Genomic DNA, 22,116 nt, shown 5'->3' with positions numbered 1-22,116 from the left:
TTGCGGCCTTATCCCAGAATGCAGAGAAGCTGCAGAAGCCATATCCTTCTGGTGGGCAGAATCAGAGCAAACTGTGTTTAGTGGCGATGAAATGCGGCTTAGGAAAACAACGCGGTGAGATTCTTTGTTGTTTACTTTTTAAGGTGGAAGTTTGGGGCACTGCAAGGAACCTCAGCCCTGGGGAGAGGATGACTGCATGAGGCAGCTCAGCGAGCAACATCAGAGCATCTCCTGCTTTCAGGGGCAAGTTGGTTCTCTCTGCTGAATATTTCCTCCTTCCCTGCTTCTCTTGGTTTGACTGAGCTCATTACAAGCATCCCACTAATCCTACAAGGATGGAAATGCACACGGGAGATTCCTGTTGCTTAAGGAGATCTGGCTTACACTCACCACTTGCTGCACTGGGAATAAGCTCCCCAGGGAAGTGGTGGATTCTGCAGCACTTAGTATTTTCAAGATTTGGCCAGACATGGTGCTGGGCCAGCTTTTGACAGGAAAGGTTGGACCAAATGATCCTTGAGGTCCCTTCCAGCCTGGTCCTCTATGATCCTCTGACATCCCTGCCCAGGGCGTGGGAGTGATCTATCCACAACATGAATGTCCTGTTACAGGACAAAGCACCAGAGCCTTTTCTCTGTTTTATGTGTAGCTGTCTTGCTTGCTGACATCAAACATTGTTCGACCTTACAAGAGTTGTTCTCCCTTGAAAAAAATATTTTTATTGTGACTAAGTCAAATTCCTGTCCACCAGGCTTGGCAAATGCACGTGGCTTGACATCTTCCTTTAAACCAATGACTTATCTCCGGGGATGCCATGAAAGCTCCCATCTCTAGTGTGGGAGACAAAATCCACCCTTTGGGGAAAACCTCCCCCAGACCAGAGATGTGCAGGTTCACCACCTCAGCCTCCTACCAATGAACATGGGCTTGTGACAGCACCGTGCCCAGCTTCAGGCTGAAGCATCATGTTAGGAGTCTCTCAGTGCTCGGGATAAGGCTGCTCTGCTGGGGGACAGCAGCGCAGGGACACCTAGTTTGCCCTTGCTGTCCTGGGAACCTTTTAGGAGAGAGCAAGAGCCCTCCTGTGGGAAGGCCCTCACTGCAATGCTCTCTGGAGAAAGACCTGCAACAGCTCCAGCTCCACAGGGGCCTCCAGCATGTCAGCATGTCCCCTTCTAAGGCACAGGAAAGCTTCTCACCTACTCCTAGGTTTCCGGTCAAGCAGACGGGGAAAAAAGTCTCCCCACTAGGTTTTGGGTTTTGTTTGTCAGTTTTCCACCTTAAATGTTTTTACTGCGACTTGTGATGGTTATTAGTCCAGCATGCAAAGTGCAGCAGGTCTGGCCATACCAAAGCAGATGACGCGCTCTGATTCGGGCTGGAGGGCCGAGGTTAGCCACTTACCAAAGACCCCCGCTTGTATTGACTATACCATGTGGAAGGCTGTTCTTTGGGCCAACGAGCCATTTTACTCTGTAAAATATGACACGGGTTAAAGAAAACAGAAAGCACCAAGATGCATCTTACCAGTTTACCGCGCTTGAATTCACTGAACCAGGAGCCTGGGTTTTCCTTTGGCCAAGAAGTAATTCTAGCCTAGTTTGTGGACGGCAAGGAGGGAAGAGAGAAAGAAAAAAAGAAATAAAAAAAAGTTACTTTCAGTTCCGCAAGCAGAGTCTGCATGTCTTATTGAAAGTGTCCAACTTCCTTTAAAAGGTTTTCTTAAACTTCATACACCTGTAAGAAGACCAGTGGGCAGAGCCCTAAGGTGGCAGCAGCTTCTCAGGCAGAGCCGGACGGCTCGGTGCTGCCCCAGGCGCCCAGCGCTGCCTGGGGACCAGCCTCCTTTGTTAAGGGCTAGTGATCTCTGCCTCCGAGATACTCTGGATGCAAAACCAGCAGTGCGGTCTATCAGCAGGAGAGATAAAAGTAAAGATAGAGAGGAAAAAAGGAAATATCAACGGTAAAAGATGTATTGGTTTTCATGGGAGAGCTGGGCAGGAAAAGCCATGATGGTAATGGAGAAGGCTGCTGTCTCTCTAACCCACATCCAGATGCTTGGGGCTGGGAAAGGCAAAGAGCGTGATTAAGGAAAAGCCTTTGCCTGGCTCTTGTGTTCGTGCAGCAATAAGGCGTATCCTAGACAGTCGGTGCTGGATCATCACAGGTGAGGGAACTTCAGGTACCTGGGGTGACTTTGACAAGAAATGAGCTGTTGGAGCTGCCCTCATGGCAGCCCCATGTAAGCAGCTGAATCACTTTTTTTGAGTCAGAGCCCAGGGAAGAAGCATGGCTGCTGTCTGCTCCCTCAGCCTCCCACAAGCTCCCTCAGTTCTGCCGTAAATCTCCCGAAAACAACTGCCAAGCTCTATGCAGGTGTCTTGGGATTGTCCTTTCCTTTCCAGTACACAAACCATACAGCAGGTCAGTGTGTTTCTGCTGGGTAAAGGATGGACAGGAAGGAGATACGGCTTAAACTCTGCTGTGGCTTATAATAAAACCACTCGGCCAGTATTAACGCTGGTGTGGTACCCATTTTCATCCCTCTACGTGGAAAAAAGAGAGGGTTGAAGCTTTTTCTTATTTACAACAGTACTGAAAAGTAGCACAATTTGCATCTGAGGAGCTTCGTAGCGGTCAGAAGAGCAGCTCCAGGGGGGATGAGATGGGGCCAAAGAGCAGCGTAACAAGAGTTTGAGCAAATGTATGATCATGGGCAGACTCTGCTGTTTTAGCTGTCAATGTTTTGAGGAGAGCCACGCAAGTTAATGCAAAGGAGAAGAAATCCATCTCCTATTTGGACAGCCCTAAGAAAAACACAAGGAAGATTTATGTTGCATGTTATTCGTCCTGTGCTGGCATATATTTCTGCTGGATGAAATTTAGCAAGCAAACAGCTTTCACTGGAGGGCACAGCTTTGTCTGCACCTTAACCCAGCTGGAGCACAACTGCGACACCGAGAGAGCTCCCCTAGGTCCCTTTGCAAGAGCTGCTTCTTGGCCAGTGGTCCCCAGGTACTGGGGACAGCAGCTCTGGGAAACAGAGTGCCTGGGTACAGGACAAAAAATGGTTGAGCTAAGCACATCATTACACAAAAAAACTTCAACCTTGTAAGTCAGTGCCAGGAAGAGTGCTGAGGCTAGCTGAGGCTGGCTGCAATCATTTAGGATCATTTATCCACAAGAAACACCAGGAAAAATGACAGCAGATAAACGTTTATCTGCGCTGCCTGAAGACAGAGTGAGGGTAGAGGAATCGTCGGGGCTTATGCACGCAGATAGCATGAGCAGCAGCCTGGCTGCAGGAGGGAAGACAAGGAAGGAGTTAAATGAAGCTCGCGGGGAGATGCAGTTCCTGCGCCAACACATACTTCTGCCTTTGTAAAACAAAGTAAAAAAAAAAAAAAAGGTTTTAGCATTTATTATGCCTGGGAAATTCAAAGAGCTATCTCCCAAGCCACAGTTTAAATCTGACTTACTCAAAGAAATTCTCTTCGTTAACATATTCCTTATTAATTTTGAAGCCCAATATTGTGTAACAAAGTTCTGGATCTTTAATCCTTCCTTGCTGTTCTTCAGCTCTACAGAAATTGACTGTCTATGAATATACATATTAGGAAACAATCTCCTATCACCATGATATAGGGGAGAAAAAAATGTTGGGTGGACTTACTCCTTCAGATTTCTTATCGGGGAAGATGCAAGTCTCTCCACCAGCCGTGAAATTACAGTAAACTTTGAAAGAGTCCCTGGAACATCCTTGGTTGGGATCAACCCAGTATTCACCTGGATGCACGAGAGGGAAGAGAAGGGAGGAAAGAATCAGCGCTCTGCAGGAAGGATGATGGGCACTTCAGCATCTCCCCACAGATGTTTCATCTCTGTCATACGCTACTATTTATAGGCGTTTCTTTAAAAACTGGTTATGTTCCAATTCCACATAATACTGTGGCACTTTACAGGAATAGCTATTTTTCACCTCATATCCTCATTCTTAGAATAGAATATTTCTGTTGGAAGGTACCTACAACGACCATCTAGGCCAACTTCTCTCCACATACATCTTTTTTTGTCAGCCACGTTCTTCATGGGGAACCAGGACTCCCCAGATCACTTCCTTCCCTGCACGAGGCTGAGAAACCCGCAGTGTTTTCCCCACACCCGCTCTGTCCCGGCACACACCGTCTGGGAAATCGGGGTGACAAAGCTGCAGGTCCTTGCAGGTACGTGCTGGATTATGTTGAGTGCCCAGTGGATGCTTCATTTGCTCAATTTCCAGTTTCAAGGAATTCAGAGAGCCAAAGATTTCCTCCATGCCGTCTGCGTAGTCCATGTAATTGTCAGCATTTCCATCGTCCACCAGTTGGCTGGCGTCAATATTTCGCCTGGTCCTCTTGGCAGACTGGATGGGCAGCGGCTGGATGACTTCTCCAGGAGGACCCTGATTGGTGGGGAAAGATGATACAACTTCTCATTGCAGTGGGGAAGACACAGGAGAGAGATGGCCAAAGTGCTACACGCTACACATGAAACATCCGTGGCGGCACTGATAAAAACCCTGGCCACCGAGGCTTGGCCACTGGGTCCATCTTCTCTTTCTATCTTCCCATCAGTAGCTTCTCCCTTCATATCCTGCCTTCCTCCCCAGCATCTCTAAGAGATGTCAGCCCACTGCTAGATTCCTGATATGCTCAGTCTTCGTCCAGAAATCTTTTGCTTGCCCATTAAATCTGAATCTCAGGTAATGGTTCTACTTACCGGAGGCCCTGGGGGTCCAGGAAGACCCGATTCACCCTTTGGACCTGTTGGACCCTGGGTGGAAAATCAAAGAGAAAACAAATGAATCACTCAGGAAAAAACACTTGTCACTGGTATCTCATCCCAAATGTTATTTCTTTTAAGTCTCTTGTGGCAAAAACTTTATTTCCTTCAGACACACAGGAGGAGTCTCCTTGCACCTCCCCCAAGTAAAATGCTTATTTTGGTTATTTTCGAAGCCTAGGCAAAAGAAAAGATTGGACACTTGGAGTTAACCAGTCACATTTTGCTCAGGCTTCCTACGGAAAAGTTAGGATCTTACCAAGCAGGAAAATGTTAACTCTCAAAATCAATTCAGTGATTTGAGATACCTCAAATAAAATCTTAAAATTAATAAAACATTGAATTCCGGATGAGAAAAAGAAGTTGTCCAAAAGGAATTTTTAGCTGCCTGCACAGATCTGTAACATGAAGCTTGCTTCAGCGTCGCGTTTCTCAGCGAGTTCTTCGCGTTTCAGCTCGCCACCTCCCGCTTCACAGGCTATTTTTAACATCCTCCGCTTTACAGCGGCAGGTTCTCTCCTAAGGACTGCGCACTGGATTCCTCTTTGTGATCTTTGCTGCACTGATGTTCAGCGCAGTACAGTGTGTGCAAGAGAAACCTTCCCCAATTATCATTCCCGGGCTCAGACAGCCTGAAAAGGCTGTGCTGCTACAGTCGTCTTTGGCTAATTGCCTCGACGCCACCGACGCGGAGGAGGCGCAGCAGGTTATGCACTTAGCCAGAGCTCCTCAGCCTCTCCATTTAACAACGTCTATACTCACTGATGATCCTTTAGCACCTTTGGGACCAGGTGGACCCTGCAGAGAGGAAAATACAGACAGGAGTCAGGAGGTTTCCTAGCAGAGGAGTCACAGGTCTTTCCATAGAGAGAAGCAGAGCAGTGTTACACAAGGTGGGTTTTTAAAATCACTGTTTCCACTTTTCACATCCACTTGAATTTTGCCTTTTTCTGCCAACATACAAAAAGCATTTGTGTCAGTCCAACATGTGTCAGAGCTCCATGCTCCTGCCCGGATGGGGACTGGAGAAGGTGCTGCGTGATCACCGCAGCCCAGGGCTGATCCTGGCTCTCTGCTAAGGACACCCACCAACACCAGATGCTGGTCTCCCAAGGGTGCAGCCTGCAGCATTTGGGCATCCAGTGAATCAAAAATACAAATAGCAAAAAGTACAAAAAAAATCACCATGTGATTGTAAACAATCCAAAAGAAAGGGGGAGAGAAGTGGGGTAGGCTAATCCCCCTGCACCTCTGTGAACATCTCAGCTCACGCATCACCCCCCAGTACTGCTGTAACTCATTCCAGTGCTTTTAATAGGCTCAGCTGGAGAAATGCCATTCCCATCATACTTGGTCAGGCCAGGAGGACTGTGCAGGGTATATCTGGGAGCTCCAACATGATTCCAGAAGTACCATGTCGCTCCCAAGGAATTAAAAGATAATTACTTGTCACATACCGGTAATCCTGGTGGCCCTGGAGGTCCGATTGGTCCAGAAGGACCTGTGATACCCTGAAAAATAAAAGCACTGATTTGCAAGCAGCCATGCTGGCCTATCACAACTACATCTGCTCACTGATGACCACCCAGTTTTGGAGGACTCCTTTCAAATCTGAAGCTTGAACTAGTTTTTTAAGTGCATGCATGATCTAGACAAGAACGTAACCAGGGAATCTCACATCTCGTTTAGGCACACAGTTTTAAGAATCAGTCCTCCAGATGCATATTTCATGTTACCATCCCTCCAAGTCTATTGAACTCTTTTCATACAACTCTTGAGGATTTGCTTTCCACTAAAGTGGGTCATTTTGGTGTATCTCTGTATTTCACGTGTAGATAAACTATATTAATACAGAAAATATTACTAAAAAATTCGCAAGAGTCTCCTCCCAGGGTTGACCATCTCTGCCATGCCATACTTGCTCAAAGTCTGCCAACCCTACACCTCAAAAGCACATTTGATTAAGGTCTTATGGAACATTTACCTGCTCTCCTTTGGGTCCTGCTGAGCCCTGGGGGCCTGGGAGTCCTCTGTCACCCTTTTCTCCCTGCTCTCCCGGAGGTCCAATAAGACCAATTAAACCTGGATGGCCCTAGGGGAAAACAGCAGATATTGAGCATGATCTCTCACCAGAGGTAACCAAACGCCAAAGCTACTCCAAGACATTTCTAGATACAAATCCAGATATCTAAGCAAGGAGACAAGAGTTTGTAGCTATTCCTGACACCTGGAAGTGGCATAGCAGAGCAAAGAACTCATTTTTTTGCAACAGAAGATGCTACCAATACAGAAGGAGAACTGCTGGACTGCAGTGCCTGCTCATTTCGTGTGCTAACACATATCACATAAATTTCTGCAAGACTGAGAATCCTGCCCTAGAGCAGGCGGGGGTGTGCACCTCCCCATGGTCTCTGCTAAAGCTCCTGTGTTCAGGCAGCATCAACAATTCAAGCTGTTGCGGACTGCAAGGGCTGACGTAGGAGAATGCAGCAAGATTCAGCTCCTCCGTGTCACCTTATCATCAGTGCTGGTGACACAGGGATGGGAAACTTGGTCTTAGATCCAAATGTGCAGTGGCACACACTCACCCACAACATAACCCACTTCATTGTTTGGGGAACACTCACAACTTTCCATTTCTGCTCTAAAGATATGGTCAATGCTTCTAGAGCATGAGAGACAGAGCACGTGGGGCTGGTGGCACTCCTCAGCCCTGTCCTGCCGGCTGCAGGACCCCTCTACAATGACATTTCCCCCCCTCACCCAGACACGAGCATCAGGTCACACAGCGAGATTGCGTGTGCCATTCTCACCTTCTCCCCTTTCGGACCAGAGTCTCCTTTAAGACCAGGCAAACCCGGTGGGCCCTGTGAGAAACAAAGACAGAGAATGAATTAATGTAAAATGCATCCACCCATTTTACAGACTTGTGGAATTTGATGATCTGGACATACCATTGGGCCTGGAGGACCATCTGGGCCAGGGGATCCTGGGAGACCTTGTTCGCCCTGTAAAACAGTACAATTTCTTCAAATTCATGACAGCAGTGCTCCCAGCTGGGAGTATTCCCATCATTCACCCCTCCTTATCTGGTCCCTGTGCCAGGGAACGTTTGCCCTGGCTTCTCACAGATGGTGATGGCAAAAGGACTGACGTTCCTTTCATGCTCAAATCTCTTCTGGAGAAGGGACTTGGGAGGCCATGGAAATTCTCACCCGTGGAGAGTGGGTGAGCAGATCCAAGACTCAAATAAAACATGCTGGGAGATGATATTCACCATTATATTATTTCCATTAAATATTTATTATCTGCTTCCAGGCATGTAAGCATAGACAGAACTTTTCACTGGAGAAAGGCACCTTCCAAGGCAGATGGGTTACAGCAAAGCACCAGCAACAACCCTGGCCAGAAGCTTTCTCAGCCTTTGCTCAGTTTGGCAATACTCACGACTGGACCAGGTATCCCTCGAAGACCATCGGGGCCAGGCTTCCCTGGAGCACCTTGGGGACCAATGGGGCCAGTCTTCCCAGGAGGTCCTTCCAAACCAGCTTCGCCCTAGATGCAAGAGGCAGCATGGTTTAATTTGCACTGGGGCATCAAACCATCTTCTCAAATGAGCTAGCAGAGGACATCCTCTGCCACCAGCTTTCCTGCTGCAACGATCGGATCTAGAGTTTGTGATCCCATCTACATTCCCCCCCTACTCCTACCAAAATGATAATGGACCAATAATGCTGCGTTTGCCCTGGAAAAGGACACAGAGCTGTGCACATTGTATTATTTACCACACATTAAACTGCCAAATACATCACTTTGTCATTTCAAAACAAGAAAAACATTCTCATGACCTTACCAAGCTCTAATTATCTCCATAGAGTTTATCAAAAGATGACACATAAGCTTAGATTTGAGGCCACTGCCCCCAAATTCAGGCTGATTTGTTGTAAACCACAGCAAAGTCACAGAGGGTGATCCTTCGGGCACACAAAGGACGTAGCAGAAGTGAAACCCATTTCAGCTCTTACCTTGGCTCCTTTCTCTCCTTGCCTCCCTTCGGGACCAGCTGGACCAGGAGGGCCCTAGAGAAAGCACAAACCAGATGCGAAACACAGATTACACTGATCTGAAACGGTCTATTGGAATTAGCAAAATGATGCTACCGCCCCAGGGAAGGCGACAAAATGGAGACAAATATCTCTGAAAAGATTTTTAAATTAGCTTCTTGCTAAATGAATCTCCAGGCTCTGCCAGCAAGGCAGGAAGAGTGGAAGCACCTCATACTTGTAAATTCTTTAGAGTGTTAAAACCTCAAAAAAAATTCCACAGGATCCTGTTGATGACTTCCCATCAATTTCCAAGGGCTGCGGGTGGTGCATCAATGTTTTAAAAATTATTATTTATTTTACATGTTATTGCTTTACATTTACCCTAGACTTAGTAGGAACATTAGTTTTAAAAAGTCAGTATAAACACATTTGGAAAAATACTCCTAAAGAATCAGCTTACCCTTTTTCCTGGGGGTCCAGAGGGGCCTGGCTCTCCCGTGGGACCAGGGGAACCCTAGATGGAGGGGGGAGGAGAACAAGCCATAACTGCACCACGAGGCGCGGCAAGGAGAAGCAAACATGTAAAACTCGAGTCAAGATCCAGAGTTGGTGCTAAGCCACGGCGTGGGCAGACAGTACAACTCCCAACACCTCCTCGGGGTGCAGGTGGTAGCTCGTTTTATCCCTTCCCACCATGCAATACCATAAGGCTCAGCAAAGATAAAATGAAAGGCTGGATTTTGTTTATCCGTAAGCTAATTTTTGCTTTCGGGATGCGTTGCTGAGCAGCCTGGGTGGATGGCAGCAGCCAGGCTGACACGGACAGCAGGGACAGGCGGCAGGAGACCAGCGCAGCAGAAGCAGGCAGGGATTAGATGCTGTGTGTCCTGTGTTAGAAGTCCTTGGACTTGCACAGAGAAACTGTGGGGACTGATGGGGAACAGATCTCGTCTATCCAGTTACTCACAGTCTGTCCAGGTTCACCATCATCACCTTTGTCACCAGGGGGACCATCTTGACCCTAAAAAGGAAGAAGAAACAAACAAGCAGGAGTATTTAGGGTATGAATAGAGTTGAGCAGAGTGTTAGCAGCAGCAGATGTGCTTCAGCCAGTCTTCATGCCACCGGGCACCATCCCTTCCCATCTCCTGTTGAGCAGCAGCGAATGTCTTGTGTCAAATACTGTGGGCAGCAGCGTTCATACAGCTATGGCCCCAAGGACTGTGGCATGGTCAGACAGTCTTATGGTGTGACTTCCTTCTCTCTCCCAAGCAAAGAAAGAGCAAATGCCAGAGGAGCTGCTGGCAAATGAACAGCACAGAGTCACGTTGCTCTGAACCCACAGGAGGAAACCTAACTGCCCTCCCGTGAGACAAACACTTACAGCTGGACCAGGCTCTCCAGGAGGACCAGGATCACCAGGGAAACCAACTGGACCCTGCAAAGAGAGAAGCAGCATATCCTCAAGTCAGAGACGTCACACCTGGAGAACTGCAGAACACTAGTGCCTGTCACCCCAACAACAACATGGGGAGTTGGTCTCGGAAGTGAAACCCCAGCTCCCTAACCCTCAAACACAGTCCCAGATCACATCCCATCTTTGTGCCTTCACTGATTTCACCCTGACACAGCCACCAGCTCAGCTCTGTATCCAGACTATGCAAAGCTCCAGAGGCAACACCGAGAGCATCACCAAGTTTTTCAAAACACATTGGACAAATGTGACAGCAAAATCCTTGCAGCTTTGGGGAACGCGCAGATTAGAAGATTTTGCATTCTCCATGATGCAGAACATTTTTCACATGAAGATCTTCTCAAAGCATTTAATGACTGTAACATTTCACCATTCTTCTCCATTCAATGTCTATTGTGTACTTCAAATGAGTCGGAGACCAGCACTCCGACAATAGTCTTCAACCAATAACGCGACATCCCAAACCCATCTGTTGAGAGAGATGACTAACTCCCCTGCCTCCTCTGCTGTTTCATGCCATCTTTGCTTATCGCATAATAAATTTCTTCAGCCAGCAAGCATCAAAAAAGCCAGCAAGATAAATACTGCACCATTATTGTCTGGTATAAATCAGTATAGCTCTGCTGGCTTCGACAGAGCTACAGCAGTTAGCATCAGCAGGGACCTGACCCTAGAGGTACAACTCCCAAAGTCATATCAATCTCCTCCACGCTATTTTGGAAGCTTCGCTCTGGTGCAGAGGACCTTGGCAATACATAAGCTCAAGAGCAAAGTAAACCTATTGTGGGCCCTCTCCGCAGGGGTGAGTTTCCTGCTAGCCTGCAAAAAGGACTAATAATTCAAGTATTGCTGGAAGGTACAGTACAGCAGGGTCCTTTCCTCATTAGCACCCTGAAGAAGGGGACCAATATCACATATCATTAAAGGAACAATTCTCTGGCTAGTAAACTATACAGAATTTCCACAAATATCTCTGGAAAACATCTTTTCATGCAGAAATCTCTGCTGGGCAAGACAAGCAAGCACTGCTTGGACAGGAGGGGTACTTACAGGGCTGCCTTTGGGACCGTCATCACCTGGTGGACCTTTGGGGCCAGGTGGGCCAGCAGCACCAGAGGGACCTGCTTCACCCTTTTCACCTCGTTCACCTTTAGGACCCTGTAAAGAAAAGAGAGTGTTTCTATTATTCAGGAGAACAACTTACTAATTATCCTCTAATCAATTCTGAGAACGAAGCTCTATTTGTATCTCACAACACAAGGACATGATTTAGCAGTCCCTTCCCACAAAGACTAAATGGTGCTCATGTTGTTCAGCCGTGGGTAGCCCGTATTTGGTGACTAAACTTTCTACTATAAATACCCCGTATGATGGTGATGTGTCGTGCAATACCCAAACCAAGGACATGGCTGGTTCAGTCCCTGCAGCCCCAGCCACATCCACGCTTCTCTGACACCCCTTCAACCAGCTCCTCAGGGGACAGCACAGAAGAAACGCTCTTCTCCATCAAAGCACGGGCCACCTTGTAGCGTACTTACCGGGAGGCCAACCTCGCCGGGAAGACCAGGCTCACCAGATTCACCAGGTTCACCCTGCAGAGGAGAAAAAGAGGGTGATCACAGTTCTATTTCTGCAGGCATCGAGATATCTGCTGATGTAGCAAAGCCCCTGTGTGAGTGCTCTAGCAAACTCCTGTGGGCTTCAGTCAGGTTTCTCTGGATGCTTTACCTTCTCTCCTACTGCTCCAGGATTTCCTATTCCCCCAGGAGGACCCTGTGGACCATCTGCTCCTGGCGGTCCAGATGGACCTCTGGGTCCAGGTGGACCTGGTGGGCCCTGAGAGAAAGGGGAGAAAATTTAAGACATGTTTCTTGGAGCAATGTCTAGGTCAGTGATGAAAAAAGAAGTATGAAAGCATCTTACCATTTGCCCGACATCACCTGTCTCTCCTTTCTCACCAGGTGGTCCAGGCAAGCCCTGGGGAGGTGGAGGGATGAGTTTTAGCTGTGAATATCTGAGGTGGAGACCCAGCTCTCATTACACACAGCACTTCCTTGACGCTGCAAATTACCTGCAAGCCCACTGGGCCAGGGGGACCAGGGAAACCTCGAGGTCCTTCGTCACCTTTCTGACCAAAGAGGCCTTGCTGTCCTCTGGGACCTGGCTCTCCATCGGCGCCCTATGAGGAGAGAATCTAACACAGCTTAGCAAAGACGTAAGGTAGAGGCAAAGCTTCATCCCCACCACCAATGCTCTGCTCACGTGTGGGGCATCAGCAGTGCTTCCCAGGGGATTTTATGGTAAGAAAGAGGATTTCTGCTAACAGGAAACAATACTCACAGCTGGACCAGGCTGACCAATGGGACCCTGTGGGCCAGTAGGACCTGGTGGACCCTGTCGTGAAACAAGTGCAATGTCACCATTAGGGTCACAGTGTAAAAAAAACCTCACATGGAAAAGGTGATGTCCTTCAGCACAACCTCCATGAAACGTATTAATTACCAAAAGAGAGGAGGAGGACAGGGTCAAGTCTCCCCAGACACACCAGCATCCCTCAGTCCTGGTGCCAGTGGCACAGCAGACACCTCTAAATGCATTTTTGCTCCAGCAAAACAACATCACACCATTCAGTTCAGTCTAGGTACTTATGTGTAATTTATCTTTCTCAGGTTCTAAGCAGCACATAAAGGTGCTTCAATGTGCTGCAAGCAACTAGAAAAGGAACTACAGCCCAGCACCCAACTTCAACAGCAAGGGCTGCTCCTGCTTCACAGATATTTACACAGTACATGGGTGACATGGAAACGCCTCAGTCTGTTCCTGAGAGCTGGAGGCTCACACTTCAGACACCCATTCTGTTTTTACATCATGTGGGGATTTGATGAAGCAAAGATAGAAAGAAATTAAAATCATAGTTTTCCGTTTCCAGCAAGTCACACATCTCCGCGTTCCTCCAAGGAAGCAGCTATGCCAATGTCCACCCCACTCACCTGCTCCCCTTTGTCACCCTTGCTGCCCTTCTGGCCAGGCTCCCCGATCTCGCCCTGTCAAGTACAAAGGGGCACAGTTAGTTCACGTGGTGACCACTTCCATACCTCAATATTCAAACCATAGCTGTGTGGGTCTGCATCCTCATCCCAATGCCAATTCCCACAGAAATACCTCAGAATATTCTGAAAAGGTCAGAGATTTGGCCCCTCCAGGTGTAACCAAACCCTTTTAATGTCCTACAACTTTCCTTGGCTGCCACATGATGCAAGAAGCATCATTCTACAGACCTTGTTAGCAGTGATGAGTGATTCGACTCAGCTAATGTTTTCTAAGATTCCTTCAGTCCAGAGGGGCTTAATGAGAGAGCAGGGAAAGATAATTAATTTGGAAAGGCCAGGCGCCCGTGGGCAGGCCACCTGCTACGGGCTTTGGGGGAGGCTAACTGGAGTTCCATGAGCGGTTTGGCTGGCGGAGTGCGCCCAGCCCAGTTTGCCCGCTGCTCCCCAGATCACACTGGTGGTCTTGTGGGATTGTGAGCACCATAAAACATCCTTGTGTTACAACCAGTACATCCAACCCAATTTGGTAGAAGCAGTGCGGTGGCAGTGGGGCACGCTGCCCAGCTCCTTCCCAGAATGACCCTGCAGAGCAGAAGCTGTTCCCACCTTGTCTCCATCCTCTCCAGGGGGGCCGACAGGACCTGCTGGACCTGGCAGTCCCACCGGGCCCTGGATGCCATCCCGGCCGGCTGGTCCTTGAGGACCCTTCTCGCCCTGAAAGCAGAATATGTGCGTAGGTCACACAGAGCTCTCCTCCACCCTCCAATCAACCCATTACAACCCATTAACATTTTATACAGCTAATGACCCCTGACTATATGGGCATGTAGAGCAAAGCAGTTTCCAGCTGATATTTCATCAGGCTCTCTGTGCTCGCTGACTGAGACAACACAAAATCTCTATCTTGAAAGATAAAGAAAGAACAAATACAGCTAAACAGCGAATATCCAATCACAGCTGCAATTTCACTACTATACAATGTAATCAGATTTAATCTGAACCTTCTGCTATCTACCGCTGGATGATAAACAAGATCCCAACTGATTTTTATTCCCACAAGCCAGTTTTTACTGCCGCTGGTCCTGGCTGCCCCAGCACTCCCTGCCTGATCCCCAACTAATAGGGTTTTTCAGGAGGTCCTGAGCTCCCTCCTGAGCTTCCGGACAAAGGAAAACACCTGAAGTGACTGAAGCCATCTCCTGCATGAACAACTACTCATATTCCTCAGACCTGGAGCCTTCAATCAAATTTGTTTGTTTATAGCAACAGAACAGCGAAAATTCTTCAGTTCCTCGTACATAATTTAATCACATCGGAATCCTGGGAGCTCTATTCTGAATAATTAGATGCCACATAAATTGCCTATTCATCTATCCACTGATACATCTTGTAGGTACTTGGCAGGACAGATGTTCATAAAGCTGATTCACCAGGAAATTTTTGCCCCTGGACTAGCTGCTGGAGTTTCTAATAAGCCAGCAAATGTGGGATACAGCGGCTGATAAACACTTCTGGTAACATCAATCAATCACCGTAAGTGTCCTCGTGCAGTCTGGAATCACCGATACCAGCATTTACTCATTTGCTGGGTCTGAAGCTGAGCTCTGAGGCAGGCAAGCCAAGAGGCTTTGCAAACCCTTTTGGGCATGAATTAGAGGCACAGCCTTCCTCCTCGGGACTGTCACAGTGCTGTGCTCTTCAGGGACAGAAATAGCCCTCCCAGCCCACTCTCTCCTGCCCGCACGCGACATTTCACGCGCGTGCCTGGGGAGTGAAAGACGTGCGAGTTTGCGCGGGCTGGTTGGTGAACGCTCAGGAGAGCGACCATATGGCAGGGCTCAGCCACGCTCCGCCCGGGCTCCTGCTGAGAGCAGCTCTTTCCACGGGCGCCCGCGGGATGCCTGTGAGCAGTGGTGCTGCGGCAGCATGCAGCATCCCAGGAAACGGAGCTGAAACGAGCCCCTTCGTGTGGGTCCCTCAGCTGGGGTGGAGTGAGGGTAAGGAATTGTTTGGGCTCAGTGGAAATTGCTGCTGCCATTGTGGTGATGGGGTTGGCTCACTTCTCTGCCCAGAGGCCTATCCTTTGGCTGTTTGTCACTAGAAGGTGACACAGGCTGTCATTTCACCTGCTCGCTCCTCATCCCTCCTCACTGCCTGAAGACATTTCGGTCCCTGGGATCACATTCACTTGTTGATAGTACAGGTGTCGCAACCGGGGCAGTTCCACAGCTAACGTTCAGTGGTTGGCTGTGCTCAAGATGAGAAGATTCCTCTCTAATAGAACTCCTTCCTTTTTTTAAAAAAAACACCACTATTTTACACCTCCACCCCAGGGAACATCTCCATGCTCAGCTTCCTACTGTACACGTTTCTATTTGACCCACAGCTATTCATCTTTACACTGGTACTTACTGGGGCTCCCTTTTCACCTGCAGGTCCTGGAGGTCCCTGGGGGCCAGGTCGCCCTGGCAAGCCGATGGGGCCAGCTGATCCCGCAGGACCACGCTCACCAGGAGAGCCCTGTTCAGAGAAAGAAGCAAGCAAGCATTAACTGGAGTATCGAGCTTCATCTACAGACAGAGAGAAAGAAATCCAGCAGCAAGATGCTGCAAGCGCATCGTTAGTAAGCGAGCACATTTGACAGAGTGACTGCCATGTGAAGGCTTGGTAACAATCAGCTTTAAGGGGTTCTGTGGAGCTCTTTTTATTTGAAACCCTTGGAAGGGCTGGGTTCTCCTCTGGATGGGGAAGGGAGCTCCATTCCTGGGGGCACATTATCAGCTTGGAACAAGAACATGAGCCACTTCACGGCTAATGTGGCAGGGAGGCTTGGATGACGAATATTTTCTTCCAGGAAGGCAGCACTAAGCAAGAATCTCAGGTGGGGACAACTTTCAGAGGGCAAAGCAGGTGACTTAGAAGCAAAATTCTCAATGTCCTGAATCCCTTCAGTTCCCTCTGCTTGTTCACAGCTGACACCACAAAGTGACTGAGCTATTATATGTGTGTCTTGTAAGATAAAGCAACACCCAGCAAGTCGTTCGTTGGTGCAAAGGAAGCAATGGACAAAGCACTGAGCTGTGACTAACCCACTGTTTTGGTTTGCCAAGCTTGTAAATGCATTAGGTGGTGCCCGTAAGGGCAAGGATACTCACTGCTGGACCTGGGGGGCCTGGGGGACCTTCGTTGCCTTTCAGCCCTGGAGAACCCTGGAGGGAGGAAAACAAAGTCATTTTGGGAGGTGGGTGCTGCAATGCCTGGGCATCCTCCCCACTGGATGGACCAAGCAGCCTCTACTCACAATGGGGCCAGGGAGACCTCTCTCTCCAGGGAAGCCTCGCAAGCCGGGGGGACCATCCTTTCCTGGGAGGCCGGCGGGGCCAGGGTCCCCCTGCAATGACAGTGATAAATAGCTGAGGATCTGCAGACTCCATAGAAACCCAGCTCCTCTCTCCATGCTCAAGTCATGATGAGATGCTGTGAAACATCACATCTCTCCATCTCTGGGAGAGATGCAGACATCCAGGCTGGCAAAGAGCGCAAATTCAGGAGGCTGCTGGTCCCTACCTTGGTCCCTTCTTTTCCAGTGAGGCCAGGAAGACCTTGTTCACCTGGGGGACCTGGAGGGCCTGGATGTCCCCGCTCACCCATTGGCCCAGTCTCGCCAGTTGGACCCTGAAGAAACAGAGATTGGGGAGGAAGTGTTGGGTATCAGCAGAGCAGACAATGAAGGAAGAGGTGCAGGGCAGTTTAGTCCTTTAGGTTGCAACGGGATGGCAGATGCTCCTTCCCTTGGCTGTCCCCTGCAGTGCCACCAGGAATCCCTGCAGAGACGCATCCTTTGGCATCTAAAGGGACCTTGTTTTGGAAGTGGCAACACTGCCCTTGACAGACTAGAGGCACTAGGGGCCTCTGGAGAGAAAGCATTCACATAAATGAGATATTATTACTATAACTATTATGCTTAGTTTTGGGGTTTTTTTTTAATTGAAAACTTCCTAAGTACTCTACAATCACACTCACTCTTCCTTATATGGGGCATAAATAATGGATTAGGCTTGTGCTACACGGCAATTACTGACTGCCTCTGCGCCGTACCCAGGCACTAATGGTGACGAGCGTAACATAAGGCCCAGTGCGGGTTCCCCAGTGGCCCATTTTGGAGCAGGACAAAAGCCATCTGCACAAGACTATAACGTCCCTGCACGCCGGTGTCCACTGGGACAGCATCTGTAATTCACGTCACGCCACAGGGTGCCACTTAGCATAAGCAGAACGATAACGCTGCGATCGCTCAGCAACCACCAACCATGCTAACTGCGCACAGCAGAACCAAATAAAATTGCCACAGAACCTTATTTGCACTTGAGAAGACAGATGCAGTCAGAGGATTGCCCCTAATCTGGGAATTTACCCACCAGGGACTTTATGTTATCATTAAAGAGGACAAATTAATTACTTTCCAATCAAAAAGCAACCTCCCCAGCAGTCCAGGAAAGACTCAGCCCAAAGCCATCCCTTCTCAGTCCAGGACTCTGCCTACAGACTGATCCACGGGCTTTGCGTCCCCGTACTTAAGGGGTCCAGATGGCTGTTGTGCAGTTACTATCTCCAGATTGCACTGAGTTCGTTATGGCTGAAAGAAAACAGCCCAGCTCTGACAGAATCTGCAGCACTTTACGTGAAAGAGGGATGTATTTCTTCACGGCCAGATGTAAGGGCGCTCTCTTGCACCATGCTTACGCTGCCCTCAACGCCCCAGCAGCTGCACGGCCCCATGAGACCACATTTAACTCCCCGGCTCTAAAGGTCTTTTGGTCAGGTTGTGTGTGGCTGGTCTCGCTCTCACCCTACACCCATTTTACACCAGAATAGTTAAATTCACAGCCGCCACCTTATTTACAGAGCCTTCAGCACATTGTCTAATTGCCATCCTAATACCTTGACGAGGTGTGCTGGGGCTCACTGGGGTATTTCACACCTGGCCAGCAATTTCAAAGCCATCACACTTGCTTCGACATGACTTTACCCCCCGGAAGAGGAGTCTGTGTCTGTGCTGTGCAACCTGTGGTTCAGCTTCAGGTGAGCCCCCAGAGCTGTGATAGCCCCTCATGCCCAACCAGTGAGGATGAGCTGCTGCAAGCATGAGCATTTGTTTCTTACCTGAGGGCCTACGACACCGGGGGGTCCTGGAGGGCCAGTCTTGCCTTGGAAACCCTGTCAGAGAAAGAGAAATAAGAGAGAGATGACCCTTCAGCCAAGAAGTTCTCCAGCAAGGGAGACTGCCACCCGACTGCTGCTCCTCTTCTGGAACTACCGACCACGAACGAGTGGACACCCAAAGGCAAAAGAAACAAGAATTCAAACAGCAGGTGGAAAAATATGTCTATGTATGTTTATACAGGGGTGAAACAGAGGAAGAAAAAGGGATTCTCAAAGCTCAGCTCTGGTTTTGATGGAGCTGGCATGGCTTGGCTGAAGGACTGGCCACAGATGTAAAAAAATCAGCTGCACTCATAAAACCTGTAGAGGAAAGGACTATTAAAAACCCAGTGTGAGCTTCCTCATGCTGAGCAATTCTTAAAAGCCATTTCCCTCCTCTTGCTCCCCAGTCTCGTACTGGTTTAGGCTTAGCTCCCAGGTGCTCAGAGGCTGGGTGACAGTCTTGCACTTTTGGCAGCAGCAGCATCAAGCTCCAGCTCTGCTGAAGCCCACAGCTCACCAGCCTTGGGGGCTGAGCGAAGCCTTATTTCCTTCATCAACATCTGTTGAAAGAAATCACAAACGCGTTCCTCCCCAAATGTTGACGAGCAGCGCAGTCGCCATGACAGCTACTTATTAGGATGTTTTGAAGAGCAACAATAACGAACTCTCACCACTCCAATTGTTAAGCTCTCCTAAGCCAGTCTTTAAAAAGCACATTAATTATCATTCTTACTACAGCATGCTGACAAGCTTGAGAAACATCATTTAGGGCACAGAGGCTATTTTCTCATTGCCACAAAGAAGGATCAGATAAATCCCAAGCCAACAGTAATGTGTCATGCTAAAAAATCCTCCTCAATGTTATTGGAGCTGTCTGCAGATCACAAAAAATATCCTGCCATTGATGGGGAAACGGCAAAACATCCTGGTGAAACGGATGTACAATTTAAACTCTAATCGTAGAAGAATATCTCAGCCATTTCTGTGCAGGACTTTCCTTATTAATCTGAAGAAAGGGGGTTCCTTTATCCCGCTTGAGCCTTGGGCACAGAGCTTTTAGAATTTTTCATGGGTATTTTAGATCCAGTCTTCGTAAATCTGATACAGTCAAATATTTCAGCATCCTTCAGCACGCCCATTTGCTACTGCATGACAAGGGAAATACAGGGGAGTATCTGACACACCGATTTCCAGTCTAGGTTTTCTTGCATGAAGGCACAGAGTGTATGGACAAGGCTACTGATGTGGGAATATGATTTAATTTGGGTTTGTGCTCCTCTCCTCACTCTTGGTCACTGTGTAAGGAGAGGGAGACTAAAAAGGGACTACTTCTACCTGGGTCTGCACCCCAAAAGGACACGGGGGAAAGGGATCTTTGCAAACTTGTTCAGGGCACAGGTTAACAGGGGGTTTGTCTGGGGGAAGGATGTGCCCGTGATAGGCAAGCTGCTGCTGCAATGACTGAAGAAAGCGATGAGGGAGTACTTCCAGACCCAAAACAACTGAAAGCCCGTTTGCCATTCAAATTCATGCAGACCTGGGGGTTCGATGCTTTATTCCAGTCTCAAAAAGTTGGTAAGAGCAGATGCAAACTATTTACTAATTTTTCCAACTGGAATGTAGGTGTCCTGGATGTTACAGATAATGAAGGAAGACTAAATGTCACAGCCAGGTGAAAACTCTTCTTTCACCTTTAAGTTAATCCTGACCCAAGGATTGCATGTTCAAAAATACCACAACCATTGCCTTAAAGTCAGTTTTATGGAGTGTAAATAAATACCTGGTGTTGCGCTGAGCCATATTTGCATTGCCTTGCGCAGCAAATGCCAGGCGAGTTAATTAAATCGTCGTGTTATAAGTTGCAGGGGAAAAATGCAAAATGCGCAAAGCCTTTTTAATGCTCATTTGCTAGAAAAGGCCAGGGAGAAAAATGCAAAGCTGAGTAGAGGAAGTTGTTGGGTTTTTTTTTTTATTCCTGTAAAATAAACACAAGAACAAGGAGTCTACCTGCTGACATGCAGCATGCAGCATTGGGAAGAGGCAACAACAGCGAGTGAGCTGGAGTGTAAACAGCCGAGGAGAAAGAATAAACATCCCCCAAAACACTGAACAAAGACGCTAACAGCTGCATGCAGAGGAGAACCCAGCAGAAGGATCGTTTCTGCTTAGGGTATCCTTCAAGCAAAAAAAAAGGTGCAGAAAAGAGCCCACCAGAGACGCACGACAGCCAGGGTGTCTCCTACCTTCCACATGCCTCATTGTTCTCCTCTGGTGAGGAACAATAACTACGGCTGTGCAACAAAACCTTTTACGATGGACAAAGCAGTAAACGCATGACACAGCAAGGTACGGGAACAGCTGCTCCCTGGCTTGCAGCAAGGGATTATTGCTGGAGGGGGCTCAAACAAAACTTGGTGAGCCCTTGTGCATAGCTCTGACTAAAAGGCAGCATCAAGCAGAGATGCTCTTCTTACACAGGTGCTAAAGTAGCAGCTGATACACAGTGTGCTACAGTTACTGCTGCGGACAGAAAAACTAGAGCAAAACCATTGCACCCCTCCTCTTCGCCAGGAATTGCCTTCCCCTCCAAACAAGCACTGCCAAAACTGGGCTGTAACTCTTCTCTGCTGCACAACAGTTCTTGGTGTTGGCTGCATGATGCACCAAGAAGTAAGAAGTGTTTATTGCTCCCCACTGCAGGTTCCAGAGGACATAAAACTGTCCCTAACCTAAGTCAGCTGGGCGCGAAGGAAGGAGCCTGTCTTGCACGAATAATTCCTGCTATCGTGGCCCTACACTTATGCCTCTGGAACAGAGAGACACAAAGCCTGCACATCTCCCAAGGACAGAGGGGAAAGAAAGCAGAGATTACGCATCACACTTCAAAGAGACGAGGCACAGCCTTCCCCTGGAGAGGCCAAAGAGATGAGCACTTCAGCGAGTCCTTGGAGTACAGAACCCTGCTGCAGGGGCTGCACAGAATCACCCCCAGCTGCTTCTCCACCTCATGGAAGCAAGTGCCACACCAAGTGCTGGTGCTGACCAGACTCAACCTCAGCCAACATCCTCTGACCTTGTGAGGAGCTGCCTCTGCAGCACCCGTCATGGCAGAAACCCAAACTGCCTCTGATGCTGGTCATCAGCATCGCTACATCTCTCCATTCCCATTTTCTCCGTGCATGATGCACATGTTGACCTCCACAATCTACTAAAGGGACAGAGAGAGGAGTGGTGCTCAACTTTCACATGCATCATCATTAGACCCATGTCTTGCTCAGAAGAGGGTTGCCTCCCCTAGACCATCCCATGCAGCGGGAGAGAGACAGCCCTCCAGGGAAACCAAATGTGTGGCCACATTTCCCCAGCTGCACAGAAGGGTTTAGAAAAACCAACTGGCAAGACGAGACTCAGGACTAACGATCTGTCCATGATATTTGGCTACTTACAGTTTCTCCTCTCTGTCCGGGGTGACCAGGCAATCCATCCTTCCCAGGAGGACCCTACAGCAGAAAACCAGAGT

The 22,116-nt window shown here is 48.5% G+C and overlaps 1 protein-coding gene across 1 annotated transcript in view; it reads right to left on the bottom strand.

The window, feature by feature from the left end:
• LOC104494003 (collagen alpha-1(V) chain) overlaps positions 1-22,116 on the bottom strand; it is a gene marked incomplete at its 5' end in the record, with an annotated part of 114,653 nt that overhangs the window by 5,244 nt on the left and 87,293 nt on the right. Inside the window, 28 exons of the mRNA XM_010136778.1 lie at positions 1,405-1,473; positions 3,674-3,786; positions 4,183-4,441; positions 4,759-4,812; positions 5,584-5,619; positions 6,279-6,332; positions 6,806-6,913; positions 7,635-7,688; positions 7,776-7,829; positions 8,269-8,376; positions 8,847-8,900; positions 9,328-9,381; positions 9,835-9,888; positions 10,252-10,305; positions 11,392-11,499; positions 11,880-11,933; positions 12,070-12,177; positions 12,265-12,318; positions 12,413-12,520; positions 12,682-12,735; positions 13,332-13,385; positions 13,998-14,105; positions 15,804-15,911; positions 16,547-16,600; positions 16,693-16,782; positions 16,959-17,066; positions 18,555-18,608; positions 22,043-22,096. Coding sequence (XP_010135080.1) covers positions 1,405-1,473; positions 3,674-3,786; positions 4,183-4,441; positions 4,759-4,812; positions 5,584-5,619; positions 6,279-6,332; positions 6,806-6,913; positions 7,635-7,688; positions 7,776-7,829; positions 8,269-8,376; positions 8,847-8,900; positions 9,328-9,381; positions 9,835-9,888; positions 10,252-10,305; positions 11,392-11,499; positions 11,880-11,933; positions 12,070-12,177; positions 12,265-12,318; positions 12,413-12,520; positions 12,682-12,735; positions 13,332-13,385; positions 13,998-14,105; positions 15,804-15,911; positions 16,547-16,600; positions 16,693-16,782; positions 16,959-17,066; positions 18,555-18,608; positions 22,043-22,096 — 2,241 coding nt within the window. The remainder of the gene's footprint in view (positions 1-1,404; positions 1,474-3,673; positions 3,787-4,182; positions 4,442-4,758; positions 4,813-5,583; positions 5,620-6,278; positions 6,333-6,805; positions 6,914-7,634; positions 7,689-7,775; positions 7,830-8,268; positions 8,377-8,846; positions 8,901-9,327; positions 9,382-9,834; positions 9,889-10,251; positions 10,306-11,391; positions 11,500-11,879; positions 11,934-12,069; positions 12,178-12,264; positions 12,319-12,412; positions 12,521-12,681; positions 12,736-13,331; positions 13,386-13,997; positions 14,106-15,803; positions 15,912-16,546; positions 16,601-16,692; positions 16,783-16,958; positions 17,067-18,554; positions 18,609-22,042; positions 22,097-22,116) is intronic.

Source organism: Buceros rhinoceros, unplaced genomic scaffold (genome assembly GCF_000710305.1).
Source record: "Buceros rhinoceros silvestris isolate BGI_N320 unplaced genomic scaffold, ASM71030v1 scaffold11325, whole genome shotgun sequence".
Taxonomy (NCBI): domain Eukaryota; kingdom Metazoa; phylum Chordata; class Aves; order Bucerotiformes; family Bucerotidae; genus Buceros; species Buceros rhinoceros.
The sequence above is the reverse complement of the archived record's forward strand: the minus strand, read 5'-3'. Positions and strand labels throughout refer to the sequence as shown.